The sequence below is a fragment of the Anguilla anguilla genome, chromosome 18, assembly GCF_013347855.1.
Source record: "Anguilla anguilla isolate fAngAng1 chromosome 18, fAngAng1.pri, whole genome shotgun sequence".
NCBI classification, from domain to species: domain Eukaryota; kingdom Metazoa; phylum Chordata; class Actinopteri; order Anguilliformes; family Anguillidae; genus Anguilla; species Anguilla anguilla.
This window is the reverse complement of record NC_049218.1, coordinates 22,368,782-22,396,781: the sequence shown is the minus strand read 5'-3', so window position 1 is coordinate 22,396,781 and position 28,000 is coordinate 22,368,782. Positions and strand designations below refer to the sequence as shown.

At 46.7% G+C, this 28,000-nt stretch overlaps 1 protein-coding gene across 4 annotated transcripts; it reads left to right on the top strand.

Moving 5' to 3' along the window:
• The first annotated feature begins 17 nt into the window (after nucleotides 1-17).
• Nucleotides 18-28,000, top strand: LOC118217608 (coiled-coil domain-containing protein 85A-like). Of its 4 annotated transcripts, none has more exons than XR_004763241.1 (4): nucleotides 18-703; nucleotides 4,103-5,113; nucleotides 25,749-25,806; nucleotides 27,087-27,128. XR_004763241.1 is itself a non-coding variant. In XM_035399517.1 (4 exons), exons 1-4 carry the CDS (start codon nucleotides 476-478, stop codon nucleotides 27,100-27,102), a joined length of 1,308 nt encoding a protein of 435 aa, XP_035255408.1. In that variant the 5' UTR covers nucleotides 18-475; the 3' UTR covers nucleotides 27,103-28,000. The 4 variants fall into 4 exon arrangements, 3 of the variants coding, with proteins under 3 accessions (XP_035255408.1, XP_035255407.1, XP_035255409.1); XM_035399517.1 differs by having other exon boundaries at nucleotides 4,115-5,120; nucleotides 27,087-28,000; XM_035399516.1 differs by having other exon boundaries at nucleotides 4,103-5,120; nucleotides 27,087-28,000.

The following is a 28,000-nucleotide window of genomic DNA, read 5'->3' as shown; positions in this document are numbered from 1 at the left end:
TGTGTGCCAGTCTGCCGAATACCTCGCCGCAGTCACGATCGCTCTCTCCCTTTGCCGCTCTGCCTTTACAGGCAGTGGTACTTCCACCTAAATGCGGACAGTGACAGAGCACTCCAAGAGAAGAGGCTGTGCACGCGGTGGGTGGCGTGCTGACCGGCTGCCCAGGAGGGTCTCTTCAGTAGAGACAGGGTGGCAACTTGACTACAAAGAAGGCTGAATTAGAAACCTTGCACGCGAAGGGCGCAGATCAGTATACATTTTTGTCTTCTTTTGAAGTATTTTTTTACTAGAGGACGATATATTCCTCTTGTCACCAAAGCAAAAATGGGATGCGGAGAGAAACCAAAAATGCGATACTCATAGTGGACTATCTTAACTCCACAGATATTGTGGAAATAGCACTGTGATAAAGTGTAGGCGCGGGGCAATTTTATTTGAATTGTCATTTTCACTGTATTGGAATAACTTAAAATCAATGGAGATGGCAGCGCAGCCCCAGTTGGCAAAGAGCGCCGACAGCCCGGCGGAGGACATCTCAAAGCTCACGGATGAGGAATTGCTGAAGTGGACTAAAGAGGACTTGGTGCGCCGCCTCCGGAGGGCTGAAGCCGAAAAGATGAGCGTCATATTGGACCACGGAAATCTGATCCGGGAGGTGAACCGCAGGCTCCAGCTGCATCTGAACGAAATCCGCGGACTTAAGGTGAGCGGCAGCGCGGACCACATGCGAGAGGAACGCATATTTTCCGCTTTATTTGTGTCTTTAACACACTGTGTGCGGTCACCTTACCCACCTGTTTTAAGCGCACACTAAAATTGAGACGACAAGGATATCTACACAGTTTTTTCAAAAGCGCTTACTAGATAAATTCTGCTGACATATTACTTTTTCTTATTGTTGTTTATGAAGACATTTGAAGAAATATGCATATAGTTATATAATCCATATTTCATAAAATCATTTGAAAAACATTTTTTTAATTAATTGCTTGTTGCTATTCCTGTTTTACAAACATAATTGCGAAATTGACCAATTTCTACATGTGTGAGAAATTATAGAGGAAAGGGTATCACAAATAATTTTATTTGACAGTGCACTGTGATACTTTATTGCTATACTTAGCTCTACGGTCAGCCAAAGGAAACACTTGTTGTAAACTGAATTAAGGGTCTTCATAGTAAAACCTAAGAGTGTTAAAGTAGGTAGATGCTACTGTAAAGTACTGTATGTATGTCAAATCCGGTTTGACAGACACACAGTTCACACAATATTTTACAAATGACTCAGAATCAATGATGAGTGCGCACTATCCAGATTCTTTCTTCAAATGAAAGAGCCAATTAGAGGGACAGATGTTTAGTGGCAAGAGACTCTACCAAAATACAACTGAATGAAGAGGGCCACTTAGTGCAATAGATGTCCCGAGACTGAAATGAAGCACACTGAAATCAATAGGTTGATGGCAAACAGTTCCAGCGCGAGGTGGGGTTCAAGGTGTGTGGAGGAAGCTTTAACATAACCGCCAAACTGTCGGTGAGCAAACGAGAAAGCCGGTGTCTAGTTCTACACCATACTGGCTCACATTGTGAACACAACAGCATGGATGCACACCCCACACACGCTCCCATGCTTAAACCTCTCTCTCTTTGATCTGCACGCACACAAACACACACACACACACACATCCTGTTTACAGGGACCACCTTTTTACACCTCAAATCCACCTCCAGTTTTTGTCTGTCGCTCTCTGACACCTCTGCCGAAGCATTAATCCACGCATTTGGCATCTTGCGCTTGGTTTATTGTAATCGAGTCCTGCTCGGTGCTTCCAGCAAGATCCTGGACTGGCTGTGGTATGGCCAACACTCTGCCGCCAGGGTCCTCACCCACACAAATCCCTGGCAACATGTCACCCCCACACCACTGCAGCTCCACTGGCTCCCTGTAAAATGTCCTCACAATCCTCCTCTACACCTGTAAGTGGCGCCATGGCTTGGCTCCAGCCTACACTTCTGACCTCCTTCACTCCTATACCCGTGCCCGTGTCACTCCTATACCCGCGCCCGTGTCACTCCTATACCCGCGCCCGTGTCACTCCTATACCCACGCCCGTGTCACTCCTATACCCGCGCCCGTGTCACTCCTATACCCACGCCCGTGTCACTCCTATACCCGCGCCCGTGTCACTCCTGTACCCGCGCCCGTGTCACTCCTATACCCGCGCCCGTGTCACTCCTATACCCGCGCCCGTGTCACTCCTATACCCGCGCCCGTGTCACTCCTATACCCGCGCCCGTGTCACTCCTATACCCGCGCCCGTGTCACTCCTATACCCGCGCCCGTGTCACTCCTATACCCGCGCCCGTGTCACTCCTGTACCCGCGCCCGTGTCACTCCTATACCCGCGCCCGTGTCACTCCTATACCCGCGCCCGTGTCACTCCTGTACCCGCGCCCGTGTCACTCCTGTACCCGCGCCCGTGTCACTCCTGTACCCGCGCCCGTGTCACTCCTATACCCGCGCCCGTGTCCTGCGATCCTCAGAGTCTGCCGTCGTCCTCCTTAACCCCGCCCGCCGACGCACACTAGGTGACCGAGCCTTTTCAGCCGCTGCCCCCAAGCTGCGGAACACCCTCCCGCCTGCCACACACTGCCCCCCATACCATCAACACTTTCACACTGAAGACCCATCAGCACAGACAGACCCATCAGCACAGACTGGCCCATCAGCACAGACAGACCCATCAGCACAGACAAACCCATCAGCACAGACTGGCCCATCAGCACAGACTGACCCATCAGCACAGACTGACCCACCAGCACAGACTGGTCCATCAGCACAGACTGGCCCATCAGCACAGACAGACCCACCAGCACAGACTGGCCCATCATCACAGACAGACCCATCAGCACAGACTGGCCCATCAGCACAGACAGACCCATCAGCACAGACTGGCCAGTCAGCTCAGACTGGCCCATCAGCACAGACTGACCCATCAGCACAGACTGGCCCATCAGCACAGACACAGCCATCAGCACAGACTGGCTCATCAGCACAGACAGACCCACCAGCACAGACTGGCCCATCAGCACAGACAGACCCATCAGCACAGACAGACTCATCAGCACAGACTGACCCATCAGCACAGACAGACCTATCAGCACAGACTGACCCATCAGCACAGACAGGCCCACCAGCACAGACTGGCCCATCAGCACAGACAGACATACCAGCACAGACTGGCCCATCAACACAGACTGGCCCATCAGCACAGACAGACCCATCAGCACAGACTGGCCCATCATCACAGACAGACCCATCAGCACAGACTGGTCCACCAGCACAGACACAGCCATCAGCACAGACTGGCCCATCAGCACAGACAGACCCACCAGCACAGACTGGCCAGTCAGCTCAGACTGGACCACCAGCACAGACACAGCCATCAGCACAGAGAGACCCACCAGCACAGACTGGCCAGTCAGCACAGACAGACCCATCAGCACAGACTGGCCAGCACGGCACTGTCCCTCCCGTTTTTAGTCCTTTTTACCATCCTTTTTGTTTCTTACTTTTATAAACAGTGTCCTTGAGTCTGAGAAAGGCGCTTTAAATCAAATCTATTATTATTATTATTATTATTATTATTATTATTATTGTAGATGGAGGATGGCGTGCCATTTTCACAAAATAAAGCATTCAGTCCTGCAGTATAACATGAAGCAATGGTGAAATAATTTTACAGCTTTTGAGATAAATGCTGGGTACGTACATCACCCCAGACATTTCTTTAAAAAAAATAACAAAACATTGGGTTTCTGTGAGTTGGTTGAGTTACCAACATGTCCACGTTCTGCAGAGAAAATATGATCTGGAAGCATCTGCAACACAGCTAGGAAGTTGCGGTTTATTGGTGTCTTAAAAAAAATGTCGAACCATTGCTGCTACATTGTTGCTCACCACAATAATGCAATCCTGCTGTGTGGTGAATGTGATGTGTCATGAACAGCGCACACTTGGGCTCCCCCTACAGGCGTGATGTAACGGTTCATCTCTGTCTCTCTCTCCTGTCCTGAAAATGGCGCTGGCATCCCAATTAAGGACGTGAACCAGAAGCTGCAGGAGGACAACCAGGAGCTGCGCGACCTGTGCTGTTTCCTGGACGACGACCGGCAGAAGGGCAAGCGGGTGTCGCGGGAGTGGCAGCGGCTGGGCCGCTACAGCGCCGGCATCATGCGCAAGGAGGTGACGCTCTACCTGCAGAAGCTGAAGGAGCTGGAGGCGCGCCAGGAGGAGGTGCTGAAGGAGAACCTGGAGCTCAGGGAGCTGTGCCTCATGCTGGACGAGGAGAAGGGGGCCGGAGGAGCGGGCGCGGCGGGGGCGGGGCCCGGGACGGCGGGCTGCCGGAACTCGGTGGACAGCCAGGGCGGCCCGTTCCCAGCCTCGGCCCTGGGGGCGGGGCTGCTGCGGGACCTGGGCGACGGGAGCAGCACCTCCAGCGCGGGGAGCACGGGCAGCACGGACAGCCCCGACCACCCGCAGCACAGGCCTCAGCTCCTCGCCCCCGCCCCCGCGCCCGCAGGGGGCAGCCCCGAGCACGCGCACAAGCCCCGCCCCGCGCCCGGAGGGGGAGGGGGGGAGGGCAGGCGCAGGAGCGCCAGCCCGGACTTCCCCCTGCTCCCCTCCTGCCGGCCCCGCTGCGGCTCCCTCCCCGGCCCCGACCACAAGGCCCTGCGGGGGCCCAGCCCGGAAAAGCCCGGAAAGGGCGGGGCCCGGGGGAGCCCCGAGCCGCACGCCAAGCACGGCGCCGCGGAGACGCTGGCTCAGAAGCACCTGCTGGGGGCGGGGCAGGGCAGCCCCGAGCACTTCCAGAAGCACAGGGCGGGCGCGGGGGGGTCCGGCTGCGGGAGCCCCGAGCCCAAACACGCCCCGGCGGGCACCCCCGAGCACCTGCAGAAAGGGCGCGTGGGCGGGGCCAGCCCGGAGACTCTTAGGCACCAGTACAGCTCCGGTCCCGAGCACCTCAAGTTCGGCAGCCCCGGCAGGGAGGCGGCGCAGAAGAGGCCGGGGGGGGAGGAGCTGTCCCCCCACCACCGGAGCCTCTATAACGGCGTGAGCGGTGGGTCCTACGGGGCGGGGGCGGGGTGGGGCCGGGGTCAGGGCGGGGGATGGGGCAGTGGGGGGCAGGGCGGGGGCGGGGCAGAGGCAGGGCGGGGCCAGGGCACAGGGGGACAGGCCAGGCCCTGTGGGGCACTGGCGGCACACCTCACTCTGCGCTACGCAGCACTGTCACACTCAGCCCTGCGGGGGGCGCTGTTACTCAGGAGGGTGAAATCAGCACTGTGACACTGCTGTGTGCACTTAGCATGGAGTCAAGCGGCATGTCACACACACACACACGCAGACACACACACACACACTTAGACCCAATAACATGTGCAACCACACACACGCACACACACATACACACACACACACTCACACTCACACACATGCACACACGCAGACACATACACACACACACACACACACACACTTAAGATACGCACGCGCACATGGACACACACACACACACACACACAAACACACAAACAAATGCACAGGCAGCCACATGCACATGCACAGAAACCCTTGGGTCTTCCTGGGGAGTTCAGCAAGGCCTTGTTCATTACTATCAGTACCATGATCATTTCACTTATTTTTCTGCTGCAGTTCCGAAGGTATACATTTAAAAGTTTTAGAAAACGCATTTGGTACAAAATGACAAAAACAGACAAGGTCATGAAAGATGTGAGGATTTTAAAATGACCATTAGAGCTTTACATTAGGAAGTGCCGCCTATTGTAATGATGTTATAGTTTCATAATGAGCTGTATCGCCAGATGTTAGGGATTTCACTGTCTCAGGTCAGGCATTGGAAATGCCACTTTTAAAAATGTTATGGTTGTAATATATGTAGGTTCATTAACTATATGGAAAAGTTGCCTTTTGAATGAGAGGAATGAATCTGAAAATGCCAATGCAGAATCTACCCCTGTATACAATGAGCTCCATAATGTTTGGGACAAAGACATCAGGCTAGGTACTCCAGAATTTTTGATTTGCAATCAAACAATTCACAAGTGCTCAGCTTTTATTTAAGGGTATTTTTTACACATTTTGGTTTGATCATATATAAATTACAGCACTTTTTATAAATATTCCCCCATTTCAGGGCATCATAATATTTTGGACAAACAGGCATCACAGGTGTTTCTGATTAGCAACTGAACACACCTGACGAATCAGAAACACCTGTGATTCCATTTGCCCCAAACATTATGATGCCCTGAAATGGGGGGAATATTTATAAAAAGTGCTGTAATGTGTACATGGAGAAAACAAAATGTGTGTAAAAATAAGCTTAAACAAAGCTGAGAACTTTAACCACATGTGAATTGTTCGATTACAAATCAAAAATCCTGGAGTACAGAGCCCATTCAAGAAAAAAATATGTCTTCACACTGTATATGTAAAACCATTCCACCATCATTTTCCACATTTCTACTACAGCCTCACTTTACCTTGCTAGATCAGTAGGGCTACCCAACCCTGTTCCTGGAAATGTACGGTCCTGTAGATTTTCGTTCCAACTCTAACAAAGCACATCTCATTGGACAGCTAGCAATCTCATTGAGCTGGTAGTGAGTACAGTCAGGTATGCCAAATCAGGATTGAAATGAAAACCTGCAGGACGGGAGATCTCCAGGACCAGGGTTGGGCGGCCCTGAGTTAGAGTGTGATAAAGGAGAAGCACAGTGTTTGCCTGGCTCGTGCTTTTATCTGCTGTGGTTGGTAATGATTTCCTGGATAGAAACTGCTGTGTGGCCCAGCTGTCTGAAACCACAGGACTAATTCCTGGAGGGGAATTATTTGCCTTGCTTTGCTATAAAATGAATAATATATAACAGGGCCTCATTTACAGCAAATTCTACTGAAATGGAAGGCAACTCCATCTAAAAGTGCCCCAGGTTTTGCAAATACCTTTATTTACTTAAAAAACATATATGATTTGACTGGCGAAAAAAGAATTCATATTATTATTGTTTTTTTTAACGCAGAATGATTTGAATGGCAAGAAATGGACTAATTGCATTAACTCTGATTGGATTTGTCTGTCGGCTTACGGCTAAAACTGCAATTAAGAGCGAGGCTGGATGCTGTGCGTTTGTGCGGTAGGGCCCGTCGGTCTGGGGAACAGTGGGGGTTCTGTTCTAAGATAAATAGGCCTGTCCGCGCTCCGTCACCCCTTTGACATGGGGAGCTAACGGGGGACCAGTCGATGGAGACGGCTGGCGCCCAGTACCGCGTTCTTAATGATGCCGAGAGCCAATTAGAGCAGCCGGTCCCGCGGTCAGCCACACACGGGCACCAGTCATCTGACCACCGCTTTTGTTGTGCTGGATTCTAATTTTTTAATTAAAAAATGCGCAATGGAAGTACGGCATCGCTGCAATCGCTGGGGCCGCACATGCTGCAACTGTCAAAATGCGAACTAGCTTCTCCAATGCAGTACAGTAAACGTAATGTCTGGGAAAGTTGCATTTTTATGAGTTTCATTTTGTATTCAGTAACTACTAGCTGATGTAGGCATGTACCAACTTGCAAGCTGGATTACCTAGAGTAATTTGTTTATTCATTTAGCCAAGTCGACTACCTGCTAATGTTAAACTAAGTTAGCTCAGTTAATGGAATGAGTTGATAAAATGACAAATGCTAATTAACTAGTGTGGAAAAGAAACTGAATGAAAAGTATGAACGTGGCCTGTACTGTATACCCATCTACCATGCTTTATTAGTATAGGCTCATCAGTGACGCAATGCTGCACTAACGGGAAACGCTATTGTATCTGGAAAGTGAGTCGTCAGTCGGTTGTTGCTATGTACGTTACTATGGTGATGACACTGCACTCTATGGCGTATTATGATTTTCTTTTTTTCTTTTTTTCCCAGCAGGCTCCTCACCTTTAATAATGCTGACACTAAAACTATGTGTTCCTGAATTGGTCAGTCTCAGGGGGACATGTTTCCTCCAATGGTATTGTACCTTGCAAAAGAGTTTAGTGCAGATGAAAGTATCTGCAGGTGAGAACATGAGAGTTAGCCGATCTTGGTCTAAATGATAATAATACATGTTGACAGCACTTAAAAATTAAAGAAGGTATATGAAAACAACTAAAATAGTAGCAACAAATATAGCAAGAGATAATTAGTAGATTCATAGAGATAGATGAATAGCATCCATCCATCCATCCATCCATTATCTATACCCGCTTACTCCTGGTCAGGGTCGCAAGAGGTGGTGAAGCCTATCCCAGCATGCATTGCTCAAGGGCAGGAATACACCCTGGACAGTTCGCCAGTACATCCCTGGGCACACACACCGTTCACTCACACACTCATACCAAGAGAGAACGTGGGAGAAGGTGCAAACTCTACACATCTTCTTGCTATGAGGCAACAGTGCTACCCATTGCACCACTGTGCCGCCCACTAGATAAAAAGCAAAAAAAAAAAAACTACATGCTATTCAATGCATCAAGGGAGAAATAGAAGATGCATATAAATACATTCAAAACAGCCATAAAGGCAGACAGGGGCACGCTACAATAGGAGAGGAGTATATATATCACTGGAGGTAAATGCACTGATAGATGGACAGATCTGGCAGGCAAATAAAGGAAGGAGGAAAAGTGGGTCTTGACTGACCTCTGCTGATTCACTCTTCACAGGCCCTCATCCATCCTTTGCCAAAACCACTGCCACGTTTTTGGACCGAGGAATTACACCGTGACTGTTTAGCCAACTGTTTCGGCTGCCTCTGGGAAAGCGTGTGGGATTATCCCTTAGAGGGGTTGACTTCATTTCGCCCCCCCCCCCATCCCTTGCAGTTTATTCCCTAGGCAACTGTCCTCCTCAGCCGACAGTGCTGCATTTTGGAGAGGATAAATAGATGCGCTTAAATTACACTGTCATGATAAAAAATGTCAGTATAGATTTTGCAGGAAAAAATTGCTGAACAAAAACAATCCCCTCTCCCCCCTACAACACATTTTTAAAAAATAAATGAATAAATACGAAGCTCTGACCGAGACATCTTAAAACTTTCATCTTTCTCTGCCTGTAGGAGAGGCCGGAGTCCTGGGGAGTTCCTTCACGGCGTTTATTTCCTCCTGTGGTGTAAATCCCGGGTGCGGATACTGCTGTAGGACGTGGGCCCCTGGAGACGTGCGGCTGTTTGTGGCTCTCGTCTTTCTGTTTAAGAGCGTTTAGCCTCGCGCGACGCGACGCTTATCTTACCGCCGTGGTTTCGTCTCAATAAATGAGACGTGAATTAAAGTCCAGACACCTTTACTAATGACCTTAATTATCTTTTATGGCTACGGTGGTTGAAAGCCAGGTTGGTCTATTGTGGCGTGTATCGCCTGGGGGAGCAGGGGTGCGGGTAAAATGGGGGCGGTGCTACTGGCAGAAGGGTTATTTTGTGCGTTTGCTGATTCAAGCATGTCTTCGGGCCTGCTCTAGGATAAGCAGCTGAACAGAGCGTGGTGGTGTATGCTACATGGGGATGGTACTGTGACGCAAGACCGCTACTGAAATCTGCAAAGTCTTTTCTGCGCTTTTACAGAAGAAAAATCTGGGTTTAATTTTGCTGTCTGCGGCTGTGGTGCCACAAAGGTAAACCCGGGTTGTGAGACCTGAGTGGGAAAAAAGATTGATGCATAAACTGCGGATCTGGGAGCCGTACGCTGAGCGCACTGTTCAGAAGCCGCTGCGTTGTAATGCTGGTGATGCTGTCTGCTTCAGAACACCTTCCCCGACGGGCATCTTCAGAAGTTTAACCTTTTCAGAAGAGAAAGGCTTCGCAGCAGTGGCAGGAAAGGACAGGATCGAGCGTTCCCAGACAGAATCCCCTCGATACTGCGTCTTTTTCCCTGTAGGAATGCCTGTGGTCCGACAGAACTTTGTGAAAAGGGCACCAGCTACAGCTGCAGGCCTGCAAACACGGTGACCTTGAAAATCACTTTCCCTTTATGTGTAATCCAAATATAGCGTCTCGGCCAATAGCTGCCCTGTCGTCTATTTTCGGACCTCTTTCCATGTCAGTGGTTGAGGAAGAAAACTCAGACAATCAGTCAATCAGTTGATCTGTCAGTCACCCAATGAATAATGAATGGCAGTGTTGTTCTCAACAGAACTGTTGTTGTGCTGGAAATGGGAAGGCACAAAGAGTCCATCTCACATACAGTTCATTCTTCAAGGTGTCTGGGTTATGTTTTTCCTTTTTTTACATTAAGATATGGAATTTAGCTGCTGTTCCTTTCCAAAGCAAATTACACATAGTACAGTTTTAAATACAATCCATTTATACAGCTTTTTAAAAATCCGTCTGAAGTAATTCAGCTCAAGTGTACAGCAGCAGTGTCCCAGCTGGGAATCAAACCTGCAACCTAGTTGTAAGCCTGCCACCCTATTTTCCTCTATGTGACTGCTAATTGCTAACATCTATGTCCTCAACTTGCAATGTGGTTTTTGCAGAGCAGGAATATGGTATACTACTCTGAAATTAAACTTTTGTATTAGAAATGGAGAAAGCAAGATCGTAATTCGTTTATGATCGAGGACAAAGCAAATAGCGTTTAAGTTAAATCTGGTCCATGTCGCCATTTAAACTGCACTGTGCATATTACAGTGAGGACCATTGCACTATAAATTAATTATTATCATTCAGGAGACTTTCTAACTGATAGATCAGTAACTTTTAGGGCTGTGGACTGTATGTTCATGCATTCATTCATTTATTAAATGAGACAGTAGCAGTTAAAATTACTGCAGACTGCAGTCAAACTCCCACACACGCTGGACTGAGGAAGATGGCGGAGAAATGGGGCATGCAGTATGAATTAAAGCCCAATTGCATTTGTTAGCCCATCACATTGCCGCAGTGTCATTAAGTATCAATTTGGGAGATTGGAGATGAGCAATTGAGCCTACAAATTTGCAATCCCCCAGCTGAGCCGTGCAGTCATCTTGTGGGAGAACTACACAACTGAGGCAACTAGGGCATTTTACTAGTCGACCCCAAGGAGTCCATATCTGCCAATGAGCCAGGAGAGTGCCAGCATACCAAACCCTGGGCTCAGCAACCCCATCCACATCTGTGCGTTAGCCGGGGGGAGTCTCGTCCACAGTTGGCACTGGCATCATTAGATTCATCATGTCATCACCATTGGATACGGGGCCATGGGGCCAGTTCTGCACCAGCGTTGGGTGATTGAGGTCAATTCCATTTCAGCTCTGTCAATGAATTGAAATTCACCAGAAACACTTTGACCCCCTAACGCATGGCTTCCGTTATGGTGCATTAGTGTGATGGAGATAACCAATACCTCTTTTAACTGAGAAAAAAAAAGTTTTGACTGATCACTGCTGAAATTTAGACTGTGGTTTTTCAGCAACTACTGCCAATAAAATGGCAGTTCCCAAACAATTTAGAACAGGGCTATTGATGCTGAAAGGAATAGAAATACATTTTATGACGTTTCTTTTCATGATCTGGTAATATTGAAGGTGTCATTTCAGGAGGGTGACCTGTGATCTTTCCTGCAGTCCACTGCTTCACATTCATCACACATGAATGAAGACAGAGACAGCAGATTTTGAGCCATTAAAAGTCATTGGTGTACAGCAGGACTACACAAAGCCTGAGTAGACCATTCACCTGAGTGTTTCGCTTTTTTGTCCAATTGAGAAGCTGCATTCCTCTGACCTTCAGTGCTAATAAGAACCCCTGGGTGTTACAAAAGAGTTGTGCTGTGGTGGGAATCTGTTCAGCATTTATGGCTTGAGCTGGGTTTGACCGTTAAAAAGAGTCAATTAGGACAGATTACCATTATGCTGTGGCATGAGAACTTAGTCACAGTGCACCAATTTAAAAAGCAGTTAGCTGCTGGTGTCGTTGCTCTTTAATCAGGCCAGCCTTCATGTTTAAACAGCATATTGAGGTGGAAAAGAATAGTAAGCACTGGATTTCATTCAGGGAGTTTAGGCATGCAGTCTTATCGGTGGTTTTCAGACACTTTTGTCATCACACATTTCGTGGAGCTTTTTGTTGAGAGAACCAAAGATGGTGCAGACAGACATGAACAGGTATCCTCTGGAAAGTTAAGCTTCTGGCCTAAATGAGGAACACTGCTAACCAACACACAAAAACCAAAGGAACAGTGTCCCATAAAAAAGTACCAAGCAATCAAAGTTAGAAAGGTGCAGCAGGTGCTTCAGTCCATCAGTACCATCGTCAGAGTTAACCTTACATATATTTTAGATTATGGCTTACATTTACATGTATATTTATGATTAGGCCTATATTGGCGATGACATTTACACGTACAATTCTTTTTTGTATTTGCAAGCAGTGCTACATTCTAATGCACATTTGCAAGTATAATTAAATTTACATTAAGGCCTACATTTACCTGTACATTTATAATTGATTACCTTGACAGCTAAGGATTTAGCAGATTCTCTTATCCAAAGCTTCCATGGATTAGCCTGGTGCAGAAGCTCTGTACAAGTCTATGTGATTGAAATTTGAAGTTGGGATTCCATCTTTCAAAAATAATTGCCATAGTAACTGGTCAGAACATGTATGGTCTACATGGTGTACTTTGCTCCCACCATACACCCCACCCCCCTTCATAATTACAAAAGAATTATGAGCAGTTAAAAGTCACTAGGACATAAATTAGCCTTATTTAAGTATTGTAAAATGAACCCTAGGGAATGCCTCAAGTCAATGCCCTTTATATTATTTATGTGCCACTGATACTGGTAAGAGCTGGAATACAAAATGATGTGAATCTTGAGTGAGGTTAAACAGTGATTTATTGTCCTCTGCCTCAGTGTGGCCTTACACACCCAGTACCCTGTTTCTGTGTGACATTGTGGCATCCCTGTGACGGACTGAGATAAAGTAAATCATTTTGGAGGGATTTATATGAAATCTCGGGGGATCCTTATCTCCAACTGAAGCTGTGACATATTCCAGAAATGTATTACTTGCACAGTGTTCCCTGCTGCAATGCCAAAGATTCCAACGTAACCACAGTCAGGCAAGATGCCCGGTGTTTGAGCTATATTAAAACAGCAATGTCATCTGCAGAGACAGTTTTTAAATACATTTTACCATTATAAATGGGCATGGCGAATATTTGAGTCTCTCTTGCCAAATATTACGCGAAGGCCAAAATAATTTGTATTACAGGCAGCGGTAACTGGACATCAATCAACCCACCAATGGGCTGTATGTCTACTGGATCAGTCACGGAAATGCAATCAACTGAGCGATGACTTGTTGATCAGAAGAGCTATAGCCTCATTTTCCTGCCAGTACTTGCTTGGGGGAAAATAAGATTTGATCACCTGTAAAGCCCTTTTATAGTAATGATAAGAATGGATTGCATGTCTGGCGGCTTTCATCTGACAGAGCTTCACAGAGAGAGGGGGGAAAAAAACGCTACTTTGACATCAGTCAGCCACACTGACCTGGGGCATGCACGGCAGCCATTTTGCATGAGCATTTGATGGCTTTCTGATATTGCAATTTTTGTATTCCTTAGAGCAGGGCTGCATGCCCAACCTTGTTCCTTGGGATCTACCGTCCTGTAGGTATTCATTTCAATCCTAATTTGGCACACCTGATTCGACTAATTAGCATCTCAACAAGATCTCTGGGTGTTGAATGAGGTGTGCTTTGTTAGGGTTGGAGTGAAAACCATACAAGATCTCCAGGAGCAGGGTTGGGCAGTAACACTGATTCCCCACCTTTGGAAGTCGCTCTGGACAAGAGCCTCTGCTAAGTGAGGGTAATGTAATATATTATTAAACCGCTTAATATTTGGGATGATTGGGAGTTTAGCTCAAACACTAATGATAAGAACCATGGATTTTTCATGAAAAAACTGGGGGCCAGACTTAATAAAGGATTGTGACTGCTTTTCTGACGTGAAAGCAGTCATTGCAGGGTCGCAATGTCTATGTCAGATTTACTAAACGGACGCAATGAGTCAAAATCACTATTAGGATGTTCTGTATTTTACGGGGATTACATCATTCTGCGACTTTCCTTCTCATGCATAGTTAACTGTGTTCATGCATATGTATACCTGGACTGAACGCACTAAAACAGGGTTGAGATTATGTAAATTAGCCCAATTAAGTATTCAGTCTAATTGACTAAAGCAGGCATTAATTGCGACTCCCCCCATTGCGTGAGCATTTTTAGCGCTCCTGAAAGCAAGCGGTAATTTGACTGTGCAGATAGAGCCTATAGCTCACACACAGGATGCAGGAGGAGAGTGTGAGGCTCAAGTCAGTTTCCCTTGTGGGCTCCATGGGGTGGAGATTTAAAACGAATTCATCCTCTGATACGTAACGCTCTGGAAAGGCACCAGGATTTTAAATATGTTTCACACATTTCCACTAATCACTTCTCATTTATGTTCAGATATAATGTGAAATGTCTTATTGAAAGGATGCAAGACTTCTATTGAAGTCATCAACAAGCTGTTATTAGGCTATGAAAACGCAGTTCTGAATTTAAACAATTGCGCTGCATATACATTCAGTGGGGTTTATATTGAATTGTAAATACAGTTTTACCTTCCATCACAAGTTAATCTAAGTCTATTCCTTCAGCCCTGAGATTTGCTCATTTCTCTGCTTTTCTGTTGTTCTGTTGATGCTAATATTCTTTCCTTAGTTGGACCACCACCCGTGTCTTTTGCCAGTTTTTCTTTTTGTAAGCTGCCAAACATCATGCCATCTTTTCTTTACATCTACGATTCATATTATTATACGTAATGAATTTATTTTGGATGTGATGTCACTCCTAATTTTTATCCTATCCATTGGTGTAGTATTCCTATAGTGTAATACGCCGTTGTGAAGTTGTGTCTTGTTGAACATTACCTATGTTTCCTTATCTGTAAGTTTTCTTTTTCTGGTGGTTCCCTCGCTACTTGTGTCTGATTGCTCTGTACTCAGTGCCTACCAAAGGCAAAGGGTGACCCTGACTGTCCCACATTTAATGGTATGTCTGGTAGATTAAATATGGATGGATGTGTAAGCATTCCATATAGCCTCTGACCCTTTTTATGGGTGTCTCCTACCACAAAATTGCGAATGAGGATGTTTATTTGGAATTTATTTGGTTGCATAAATAGAACGAGTCTCGGTAAATCGGTCGTTGATGTGTCGGTATCCGCATCCTCAACAGAGCTGCAGTATAGCGAATGCTTTGCGCTGCGACCAATTCCTTAGTAAATCTAGGACCTTAGAATGTTCTCACTATGCCAGTATGGAATATGGGTTATCTACAAAGAGACAACGTCCTTCTGAAATGTAGATCATTAGTTAAGTTTCCTTATGATGGACATAGAGATGTCGGGAAAGTTTAATTGCTGTGTGATCACACAGTATGAGCATCCACATACAGTAGGCTGTCATGCTCAACTTTCAGGGGTGTCACCTTGTGAATGCGTAAATTAAAATCTTAGGAAATGGTGAATCAGCAGCTTATGATACTTTATTAAATATCTGAGGACACTGTGAGAATGAAGACAAAGAGCACTGCTGTAAAAAGGTCTGTGTGCAGTATAAACTGAGCTCGGTCACATTAAACTGGAATGGGTGAAGCTGTAGCACACAGGGCTCCAGAGCAGTCAGGGCTGGGGCTGGCCAGGCTAGGCCCTGAGCCCCAGTAGCAGCAGGGGGGTGGGCTAGCCTGGCAGGCCAGAGGGGCTGTCACTAATCTGTGGGGGGTGGGGAGGAGACTGCACTCTTCCCCCTGAGCATGTTGCAGCGTGAGGGGAATAATTAAGAACACCACCCCACCAATCAACCCCGACAACCCCCCCAACCCACCCCAACCAACTCAACCAAAAACATTAAGTACAGGTGAAGTTTTACGCTGAATTACCAGCAAAGGGGAACAGAACTATAGCTGTTTCAGCACAGCACTGTTGTTCTCTGAGGCGTGTTCAAAGCGGGCTTTCTGACCTGTTGAGAGACCGGTCCGAGAGGGACTTTTTTAGCAGAGCGTTGACCGAAACGCAGCCCGCCTCTGATAAAGCGTATAAATGCCTGCACACGCGTGTGTGCGGGGAGGCGCGGCTCGGGCGTGGCCTGCAGCGGCCGGAGACGGAATACGCGCGGCTCTCTGACCCGGGCCGACCCGCGGTGCGCGCGGAGGGCTCCGAGCAGGCGGGGTGCCTGGCCCCGGCGCTGGAGGAAGTGCTGATGCATCATGGTCCCGCAGACAGGGAGGTGACTTAGAGGTGGAGCGGCGGAGCGGAGCGGAACAGTGCGAGCGTGCCGGGTGTGCTGAACCATCCCGGTGGCTCCGGTGCGGAGTGTTCAGTGACGACTCGCCGTGAGGGAAAGTACTCTCTGTGCTCAGAGTTTTGTTGTACGACACATTGATTTCTTAAGATTTAATTCAGTTAAGTTGACGTGCATATGTTGCGCATGCTTGCAATTTACATGTCGCAAAATTAATTTATATGTAATTAACAGTCTAGATTTTCAGCGTTCAAACATTGATGCCGGTCTAGTAGTATCCATTGTGTGTACACACACACACACACACACACACAAATGCTGTCTGTGTGTGGGTGCGTGAGCATATTTATATATAGAGTTAAATACAAAAGTATTAGACAGTCATGAGTTGTTTTTCCTCGTTACTAATTCAATTTGTGTTTGCATATAAAACAGTGACTGTGATGCAAAACTATATTATATATTGAACTATATTGCCACAATGTCATTCAATGAGTGACGCCCCTCTATTCCAAGTCAGCATGCGTACATTTGTGCATGCATGCGTATGAGTAAGCGTGTGTGCATGCATGCATTTTGTCCCTGTGCTTTGGACAGGCCTGGTGACACTGCTGAGTTTTTGGGTGTAGCCGTCTATGTTGAGGTCACCAAACGCGTGGGCAGAAACAGATGGCTGCTTCCACAGCCGAGGAGCAGGGATATATTTTCCGGAAGGAGCGGTTCGTTCTGAGGGCTATATCTCTCTACGTAATTTTTCAGAATTTCAGATTGTTTGTTCTTCGATTTGGCGGAAAAAAAAAACCCACACAAATTTTTGAGCATCAAGCTATGATAATCCCTGCATGAGGCTTTTGCTCAAATCTGCACATTTTGAGAAGTATATCTGGGCACTGTCTGATGATGCTGAGCTGCTTTGTCGACGTTCCTGATTGGCTGGCACAGTTTTTTAAGCGGGGGACAGAACTATGTGGCAGAACGGAGTTAGGCCAGCAGGCTTCCCCAGGGCTCTGTCCTAGTCTGGGCCAAAAGGATCAGAGCTTTCCCTCTGCATAGAAGGGCAGGCTTCCAGCCACACTCCCTGGGGTAACAGTGGCCTTCATCCCCATTAGCTTTGCTCAGAAAGCAGCTTAAAGGCTATGGCCAGGGAGACCCTGATTATGCATTGAGGGTTTGGGTCCAGTGTGCTAATGTAACTGGTATGATTTGACTTTGGTAGATGATAAGGAAGAATTTTTTCATGGTCTGACTGTATAGCTTGCTACTAGCACAGCAAATCATGAGTAGCACTGCCAATCAGTAAACTGAAGGTTGACTTGTTCGACCTTATATGGGTTGCTTGCCTCTTTCGTATGGGGGCATTCTGTTTATTTTTCTGGATTAGTGCTTAAATTGTAAGCAGTGCCATCCCAACATGCAATTTTATTCTCCCAAAACATTCCAGGAAGGTTTGGGTAAACGTTCTCAAGACTTTTTGATGCCATCTCAGAACAGAATCAAAATCTAACCGGAATGTTCTTCAAACGTCCCGTTAGCTGGAATGGTGCAGGGGGCCCTTCATGCTCTCAGTAGGGGCTGTTGAGCCACACGCTGTGTGATTCGGGCCTTAGTCTCTCACAGGTGTGCGGCCACACCTGCTCAGACTCTTTCATGACGCCTCGGCAGTGCCACCCTTTGTTCCAGCCGCTCTCTGGAGCGCCTCAACATCAAAGCCTCAGACTGAAAGGAAAGAAAGAAAAGGATGCAAACGAAGATGAAAAATCACAGGAGCCATCGGCGTGCGCTGGATGCAGGGAACGGATGAGGAGCAGCCGAAAGCTCCCCCTGTGTTAACGTGGTGTGGGTACATATACTGAACCGCTGCAGTTTCAGTGTAGTAGATTACCCGTTTTATTTTTGTGAAGAAAAAGCGTTTCCGTTGATTTAATGGACCTGATGCTCAGTTTATAAAAAAATAAGCAGCTCTCCCAGAAACAATGGGTTAACAGCACCTGCAGACCCTCTGTGAGGAAGCGACATCGTCTTCAGCTTTAAGTGACGCGCGACGCCGCTGTAGCTGTTTATTCTCCCGGCTTCCAGACCTTCCCCCGGCTATTTTTAGGCCTCGTCTCCCCGCGAGAGGAGGCCGCCGCCGCTCTGGATGAGCTGGGAAATGATGTCACGGGTAACGGCAAGGATGAGATTGCATTTATTTACACTTCCTAAAGCCACACGCCATTAGGAGCCCTTCAGTAGAATCTTCCAGCATGGAAAATGGGGGTGGAATTACCTGCAGGATATAGTGCCTTACACAGCGATGCCTGACTTTGCAGCGGTACGGTTTAATCTACCAGACATACCATTAAATGTGGGACAGTCAGGGTCACCCTTTGGTTTCCATTGCTGGTAGCATAAGTAACCATTTATTTTAATTAAATGAGAATTTTACTCTTACATATTGCGCTAGAATGTAATTAAAACTGTGACACATGGCTGCAAAATAATGAGGAAACTAGGCAGTTTCTTTCAGTCCTTGCACCAATTAATCGAGCAAAGCAAAAGAATCAGAACATCGATTAACTCCCTGATTTTTTTACTCGGTTCAGTTGAAGGAAACCCAAGGCAGAGCATCTATGGCTTTAGCCGAGGCACTTATTCTCTATTGTTCAGGGGGGGAAAAAAACTGGAAAAGTTTCTTTTGTGGAAGAGAGTAGAGAGTGGACCCTCAGCTAGGTCAGTAGAACAGGCAGCCTTTAGTCTGCTACGTTATTATTTTTATGACTGAGTGTACCCTGCGTGCTCTCCTGCTGTGCTAAGTGGAATATAATTCTGCTTCGTGTTGCTTGGTCTAGAAAGAGAGCCGTCACTGACTGACAGCCTCTTGGATAAACGGGTCTTTAATTCGGGGTGACGTGCTCTCGGGGTGCAACGAAAGCACGGTTTTCTGTATCCAGCTAGCGAGCATCGGCACTTTGCCAATCGGCCCTACAGCGGGCCGCTGGCGGGCAGTTGTGGTAGTCGTAGCCGTACAAAAGTTTAGTGTCCCTTATGGGCGAAATTTGTTCTGTAGCCAAAAAAAATAAAACATCAAACATCAGCACAGTAGTTACAGTACATCCGAGACATTCCATTATATTACATTAAACATGTTAAAAGGGGACTGGAGTGGTTATTTGCTACTTAAAGGATATAATGGCAGGGATGAGTCATCACCTGTACCCGTTATCCTCCCTGAGAGGGACGGAAACATCTACCTGAGGGGAGGACACCGAACTCTGTCGACGGGGGGTGGGCTGGATCATTTAAGATAATCTCTGCTTTCTTAAGTGCATAGTATAGTGCTGATATTGCTGCTGATTTTAAGACTTCTCCCCAGCCTGTTCGGGTCGGCTGTACGTGTTGTAGTGATGCAGGCAAGACGAGGATCTGCTGTGAAGAGAATGCTAAGGTGCCCGGCTCTGCTCCTGAGGAACCCCTGCAGTGCCCATGCAGAACACTGCTGGAAGTGGAACCAGCAGCTGCCGCTGAGCGTGGCCCGGTAGATAGAATATCATCGAGTGAGGAAGTGAATTTGGTTTATTTGTCTAGGGAGGAAACTCTGCGCCTTGAGATTTTAGATTTTCATTCTCGTTCCTTCACTGTGTTTACTCTACTGATTGAGTCAGCAGCGACTGCAGCTGTTCACTATGGACCAGCCAAACCAACAAGAACAACACAAGTGACTGTGCTGGAAAACTATAGAGGAAATCAAGTAAAAACCATCATTTCAACCACCCCCCACCCCCTTGCCTTTGGAAAGTAGGTCAACAAGGTCCTAAGCCCAGAGATATTGGGAGAGAAACTCATTAAATGTTGACCTTGGGTGGTATGTGCAGTAGTATGGGATTATGGGATGTCGGGAGGACGAAGTCTTAGAGCAGAAGGATGACCATCGTAATGCCATCTCTCTCTCTTTTTACTGGCTATCATGGCTATACAGATAATATACTATTTATTAGCAGAAACTGACAGGGAACTTTGAACAGTTTTCCTGATGATGGCTTATGGAGCAGGAGGCAGCCCGTTATCTCTATGCGACTCTATTTGCAGCTCTCTTTGAAGCTTTTTTAAAAATCCATATTTAGTAAAGGACATTATGCATATTAATGCTGCCGGCACTTCTGATAACCTGGCAACCCCTCACCATTGTCATGGTGCTGAAAAAAGGAACCAAAAAAAAACAATAAAAGCCATGGCCACCTCAACTGACAATGAAAGAAAAAAAAAATTTTGTTGTTGCAAATGAGAGAAAGTTGCAGAGTATGTTCAGATTTGATTCACACACCTCAGGCTGAGGCATCTGAGTTAAAGCTGGCGTGGCGTCCGGCAGCAGACGCCAATAGGGGAACGCGTGTGGGGACGATTGGTTCTCCCACGCGATCGTCAGCTCCGAAACGCGCGCGATCGCTGAGGAGTGAGGTCACGCCGCTGAAGTCTGCCTTCGTGACGCGTGATGAGAGTTTGCACGCTGTCTTCACGCGTCGGGTCTCTGACACGCACAGAGGACAGCCAACGTGTCTTCACTTGCAGAGTGAAGACTCTAAGCCAACGGACGAGGGGCGGTGTGAATCATTACCCTAGCGCAGTGAATCTGTGCAGTTACGCAGTCAGGGGCAGCGCTAGGGCCCAGATCAGCTGGCTTAGAGGCCATAATGTACGCATTGGCCAGCTCCCTACAGTTTTAACGGGCGTTAACAGTACAGTGTAAACTCTTCTGATAGGACAAGCCCCCACAGTTCCTATCGCCCTACTTTATCTGGGACAGACACTGTGCTCTTTTAGCTCATTGGAACGAACATTAAATTGCACAAACTGGGCTTTGGTTGCTGTGGGACAGCCGTGGTTGGAGACAGGGGTCTTGACTAAATTTTACTGGATGAGTGTATTAATATACAAGTTTGATGTTCCCACAGCATCGTAAACATGCGTTTAACAGAGGACAGATCCTGCTCAGACCACTTGCTGTGTCCCTGTCCCCCACCGCTCCCCTCCCTGCTTTTTTTGCATGTGTTTGATGATTGGCCTGGCAGATGCCCTTGCTAATGGTAACAGCGCTAGTCAGAGGTTCGCTGGGGTACCGAGGCAGCAGGTGGGGGTCCTGATCGGACTTAAGGAGGCTAACGGGGGGGCTTGAATAATAGCCCTCTCGGCTACCTGTCAGAACCCCCTCTTTAGATTAAGCAGCCCCCCTGCAACCTCTACCATACACAAAAATGAAAGGAAATAAATAGCTGGTCGTTAATGCCGTTGGTCAGCCTCTGTGGCTGGAGGGTCTTTCTTTGCTTTTGCTTCCCACCACACATTTAGGGTAAGATTTATATGGCAGCGTTAACATCTAGAGCAGGGTGATGGACAGCCTCACTGGAGGAGCTGATTACTGCCATGCTGTGTCACTTTATAATGCCTGACTTGTCACGTATAGAGGATTCTGCATGTGTGTGTGTGTGTGTGAGAGAGAGAGAGAGACAGAGAGAGAGAGAGGGAGGGGGAGAGAGAGAGGAAGGGAGGGAGAGAGAGAGATAGAGAGAAAGAGAGATAGAGAGATTGTAAGAGTAGCTCTTTTTGTTATTTAAACCACTGCTCTTATTCCGTCCTATTGCGTGACCTATGAGGGGGGCGCATATTCAGGGGAAAGGGGGGCACCATGTGCCGGAACCCTCTATTAGGGTTACTATGACAGGGGACTGAAAGACTAGAGGCTCACCGTTTCTTGAAATTTTGTCGATCACCGTAGAGAATTCTCTTCCGAGCCTGAGTTTTTTTTTTTTTCTTACTTAATCCCGGTCCCACTGTGACATGAGAGCCAGACACCACAAACTGGCAGTTATGTAGGCCAGGAGAAGAAAAGGCCAGAGGATCTGAAAGGCACACTCAGCCTCACAGTGCTCAGCGCGCTTCTAACTTCAATATAAACAGGACAATATGGTGCGCAAGTAGGCCAGCCGTAGATTAGCAAACCCTGCGAGAACAGCAGGAGCGTAAAGGTGGTGGTTAGGGGCCTCTGCTAAGCTAGCCAATCACGCCTATATTGTGAGCACACACCGCACCAATCTTCACGCTCTTGTTCCAATAAATAGCATGTTTGGAGCGTGTGTTCTGAACAGAGACTCTGTGGTTAGATGGGGTCTGAAAGCATGCACAGCAACACATGCGCAGTCACGCACCTAAACACGCACACCTACACGCACGCGCATGCGCGAACGTGCGTGCGCGCAAATAAACGGGCACGCACTCCCTCACCTTCTCACAGGTTAAAGTGGGTCTGCGTGGCCTGTCAGCTGAGTTATCTGGGGGATCTGTGACCTGTAGGGAATATTATACACTCCCTCTGTACTTTGGAACAGCGTCGCTGCTATCGCCAGTATCTCTGGCCATTGATATGGGGGTCCCCTGGAACAAGGCCTGTGATTCTAGTCTGAGGCCCCTGTTCATGGTCCATGACGCACTGGGGGTGCGAGCGCGCTGCCGCGGGGTGTGTTTAAGGAAGGACAGCTGTCGGGGGATCAGACGAATTCACCAGCGCGAGCCTTGGGCATGTTTTATTTGATTAAGTAAATAATTGATGTTGCTCTTCGCGGAAGGTTAGGGCGTCTTGATGTGAAATTTCAGGATATCGATCGCAGTAACTTCAGCCTTGAGACATAAATAAGGACATTCGGGCCAAACCCAGGGCAGAGCCTTTATTACAAAACCAGAGGAGCATCCAGGAGTAACACAGAAAAGCCATTTTCGCATAGCTTAGTCATGAAATTTGTCATAAACACTTTTTTTTGAAAGCATAAATTATGGTTGTAGGAGAGCCTGATAAAGATTGAGGAACCACTGCAAAGTCTGAAACAGAGAGAGCCCGGGCAGCTGTGTCATGTGTTTGACGTTGTTCTAAGATAAGAGACAGACAGCAGTCAGCTTAATTCTTTAATCACAGTGTTGTGCTGCCCAGAAGTGACGTGTAGTCATAGCAACAGATCCTTGATAACAGTGATTTTCATCTGGTCGGCCAGGCTGTCTGAATAACTTGCATTTAGCCGCGCCCAATTGTTCTAAGCTGGGACAGGGATGAACGTACCCGCTCGTTAAAATCTTCATTCGAATAAAGGTTCCGTATTTGTTTGTTTTACCCTGTGCCTTCAGTCGTCTCAGATGACTAGATCACGCGACGCAGTCGTCAGAGCTGCAAACGGAATCTAATGAAACGGGTCTCGTGCGGAAACGCGAGGCAGTTATCGTTTAATGCCGGGTTTTTAGTCGCGTCTGAGGAAGAGGTTGTGATTGATTCACACTGTTCTTCTCACAGTGAATTAGGACGACCCCCAGCCGTGAAATCAACCTTTCTGGAGTCGGGGTCTTAAGCCTTTTATTTCAGACTGCAGTCATTTGTGGTACCGTGTCTGCAGGCTGACGAACGACTAAAGACGCTGTGGAGACTTTCAAGTCCTCTCAAACCAGTCCTCAACTGTCAAATCATTCACTGAGAAAACGGGTGTGTTTCGTGAAAGAAAAACAAAATCTTCAGATTCACAAATAAAACTATTCATGAGAAAACAAACATACAGACATATTACAAGAATAATACTGACGTATAGACAGAATAGAGACAGAAATGTGAGAAACGAGGAGAAGGGCCAGTCATGGAACACTTATCTCGCCTACGGTACAGGTGGTACAGCAAACCCAAAACACCGTCAAACACTAAGGTGTGGAAATGCGTTATATCAACTTAATATTCAGATCCGTTTTGTGCTCAAAATACCGGAGCCATCTGTTTATCAAGAGGTAATGTCAAATAAATTCCACCCTTGTGTTTTACAATTATCATGCATATTTGTGTGTGTGCGTGTATGCATGTGTCAGTATGTACTAGTGCTCATATGTGTGTTTGTGAGTCAGCATGTGTTTGTGTGTGTGTGTGTGTATGCATGTATGCATGTGTCAGTATGTACTAGTGCTCATATGTGTGTTTGTGAGTCAGTATGTGTTTGAATGTGTGTGTGTGAGTACAAAAAAAAAAAAAAAAATACTAAATCACATTTGTGTATGTGCGTCTCCAGCACTAATATCAGATCCGTTTCCACAGCAGAAACATTCTATCACACCTCGTTTCAATTTGGGAGGGCCTGCTGGGGTTGGGAAAATGAGGTGGGCATGTGTGAGCCAGACAGGAAGAGCAGCTCTGTGCTCTGATATTACAGGGGGCAGGCAGACTCTTTACAGCAGACAAGCAAAACTGACAAAGATGGGTTGAATTAATGACTGTGACATAAATGTATATATATTAAAAAAACTAAACAAAATCCTCTTACGCTGAAAAGCAGATTCCTGCTATAAACCCCAGTGAAAGTGAAAGCATAAGAAACAAGCCAAAGAAAGCTAATTTAGAAACAGCAGTGCAAGAACAGTGGGAATAGGGCCTGTGTGTCTTATATTCTCCTGTTTATTTGTATACACTAATTACCGCCACCTCAGGGTATGAACACACTACCAGAACCCACACATCTCAGATATGCTGCAGTGCATTCTGGTAAAGATGGTTTTAAGTATGTGTTGAGCCTTATAAATTCACTGTCAGGGAGACTGCTGGGGGTCTCATCCTGTTAAGGCCCTGTTCTAGCGCATGGATAGGCCGTGTGATCTGGCATTTAATCCAGACCGTGCCGGAGCCGACTGTGGCTGGCAGCCCTGTGTTGCGAAACACAATTGGCTCCAGGTCTGTCGGCCAGAATTTCAGCTTCTGGTCGTACACTAGTGAACCCTGCTGGCGGGCACAAGGCCACAGTTGAGCTGCACATTGAGTGTTTTCCTCCGATTCATGTTTGTGCGAGCCTGACTTGGGAACAGTGGTGTGGTAAAATATGCATCACAGCTGCTGGAGAAAAGGTGTGTGTGTGTGTGTGTGTGTGTGTGTGCGTGCGTGCGTGTGTGTGTCTCCAAATTAAGGAGAAAAGGGGGAAAAGCATAAAATCCTGCCATACTAATTTCTTAATATTTTCAAACCTTTAGCCTAGTGTAAGACAAGCCAAGCTCTTAAATGAGAGGGCACTAAAGTAATTGATTATTTGTTTTTTGTTTTGATTCAGTTTGGCTTGATTATTCATTCAATTTTTCTTTATTATTTATTGGCTTGGCAGAAGCCCTCATTTACGGTGACTTGTGTAACTAAAATTTTCAGTACCATCCCTTTACAAAGCTGGATATTAACTGAAGCAATCGATACCTAAAATGTATAACAGCAGGGCCCCACTGAAACTTTAAATCCGCAGGCTCAGAGCCCTCCAGCTCTGCCACTCTGCCACCCTTGGTGGGTCTCACCGGCACATTCAGATTTATTTATCGTAATTTATTTATTTTTTTGCAGCTCTAATATCGGCTGGCTGTTGCAGTGCCTCTTGTAGAAGCGTAAAGCTTTGGGACAGGTAAGAATCTAATGCCACGACAGAGACGACAGATTTCTCTGAGGTATCAGAGATTTCATTGAATGGGAAGCACACCAAAGTCACTTTATTTCTCAGTTGTTTTATATGGTTATTTTGGGACTGAAGAACCTGACCTCTTTCTTAAAGTGAACATTCCATAGTTTCTATGGCATTGCCATGGTAACGACCTCTAGAGTTCAAGTCAGCAGAGAGCTTCTACTCGCACACAGTAGAATCACAGAAAAAGGAAAATTAGAGATGAGAGTTTCCATTAAGAGCATTTAATAGGGCTAGTCACAAAGCGTTTATGCTACTGAAAGTCAGACAGCACTACCATTCACAGGTAGCTGAGCACATGCAGAAAGCACTAAAGAGCGCTGCTAAAGCATTCGTTGAACCAGATCAAGCTTAGCATCTCAATAGTTTCTCACTGAGCACTAATCAGATAATGATCTTCAAATACAGTTAGCTTGCCGTAAGTTCGGTTATCTTTGTGAATGGTGGATATGACTCATGGTGCCAGTGAGTATTAAAGATGGGGGGGAGGGGGGGGGGATGTAATTCAGTTTAATAACTGTGCTGTGGTGTAGTTTCCTGAAGACTGCAGTCCCAGGAGAGGTGGAGACTGTCTCATTTCTCAGCACTGTCTAAAGCCTGTTCCAGGCAGGACAGGCATTGGGGTGTGTTAATATTTCATAGCAGAATAATATAACTTCCTCAGGACAGGAGTTGGGTTCATTGTACTCCTCATTTTTTCATTCCACCATAGGCACCCATGAGGTATGCTCATGGGTGTGCGCTTTAACACACACACACCCACCCGCATACATGTGTACATTCGTGCAGAGACAGACACAGACACACAGACACACACACACACACACACGCACACGCGTGCAGAGACAGACACAGACACACACGCACGTGCACTCACACAGGTGCACACACACACACACACACACACACACACACACAAACACATATATACTTTCTCTCTCTCTCTCTCTCTCTCTCTCAGGCACACACACTCAAAGTAGATGCTATTACAAACAGTGTAAATGTCTATCCACACAGAGCTCACTCTTGTACCCTCTCTGACTTAAAAAAGTGACATGGGGTGCACACGAAACTCAAGTCTTTGGCCTCTTGGGAAAGAAAGATAAGGGACCAGAATGATCAGTTCTACAACCTTGTCGCTGTGTCCAGTGTCAAACATCCAGTGCCATTTCTGTTCTCTTATCAGAATGTTTGTTCGTTGTTTGTGTCATTCTTTCTTGCAGCTTCGATGCATCTTGACCCCAGCCTCCCCTGGATCCAGCTCTAGGCGTTTGGGAATGACCATCGTCCCAGCCTTCAGAGAGACTGACGCTTCCTTCCTCTTAAGTGCTCAATAAAAACCTGCCCACTTCAGAAAGCACTGTTGCCCCTGGAAACCATTGATTCTCATTAATGTAGACCACACCCCCCAAGCCACCTCTGAACTTTGTCATTGCACATCAAGGACCCAGAGTTACCATTGTTTCTGGAGATATGGAAAAACACTAGAGTCTTATATGGAATATGCCCTCTGTTGGCAATGGAATAGTCCTACCTCCTTGAACAGAATGCATAAAAACAACTGGACACAAACACTTTAAACGAAAAATACATCCTCCCCGAATGTTTACAGAAACTGCTACAACTAGAGTGGCTACATGCTGAGAAAATTCCGAATCAACCGTCCCCGCCCCCACCCTGGGACACCCCCTGTTCCCAACCCGGCCCCCTCCGGTCCTGGAAATTCATAATTTCTGCGAAGCGGTGAGACAGAAATAACTGAATATTCCTCTGCCAGTGAAACCCGCACAATTATGCTGCGTTCCCCATTGAGTGAGTGTTCATCTCCACTAAAGATACGGCTTCAGGCATCGCGCTGTTTGTTTGTTTGTGAGGGGGCTGAACTGCACACATAATACCAAGCCCAACAGCTACTTTGTAATCCTGTGATCTTTTTTATTTTTGTTGACAGATATATTAAAAAAAGAACTTAAATCTTTATGTTTTTAACAGAAAATGACAGAGTAGTTTAACTGCTAGTTTTCTAAATACAATTATAACCATTATTATTTTTGATGTACTGGTATTATTATAAGAGAAAAAATGATTATACTAAGAAATGTATGTATGATATAATAAAGGGTCTTTATGTAAAAGG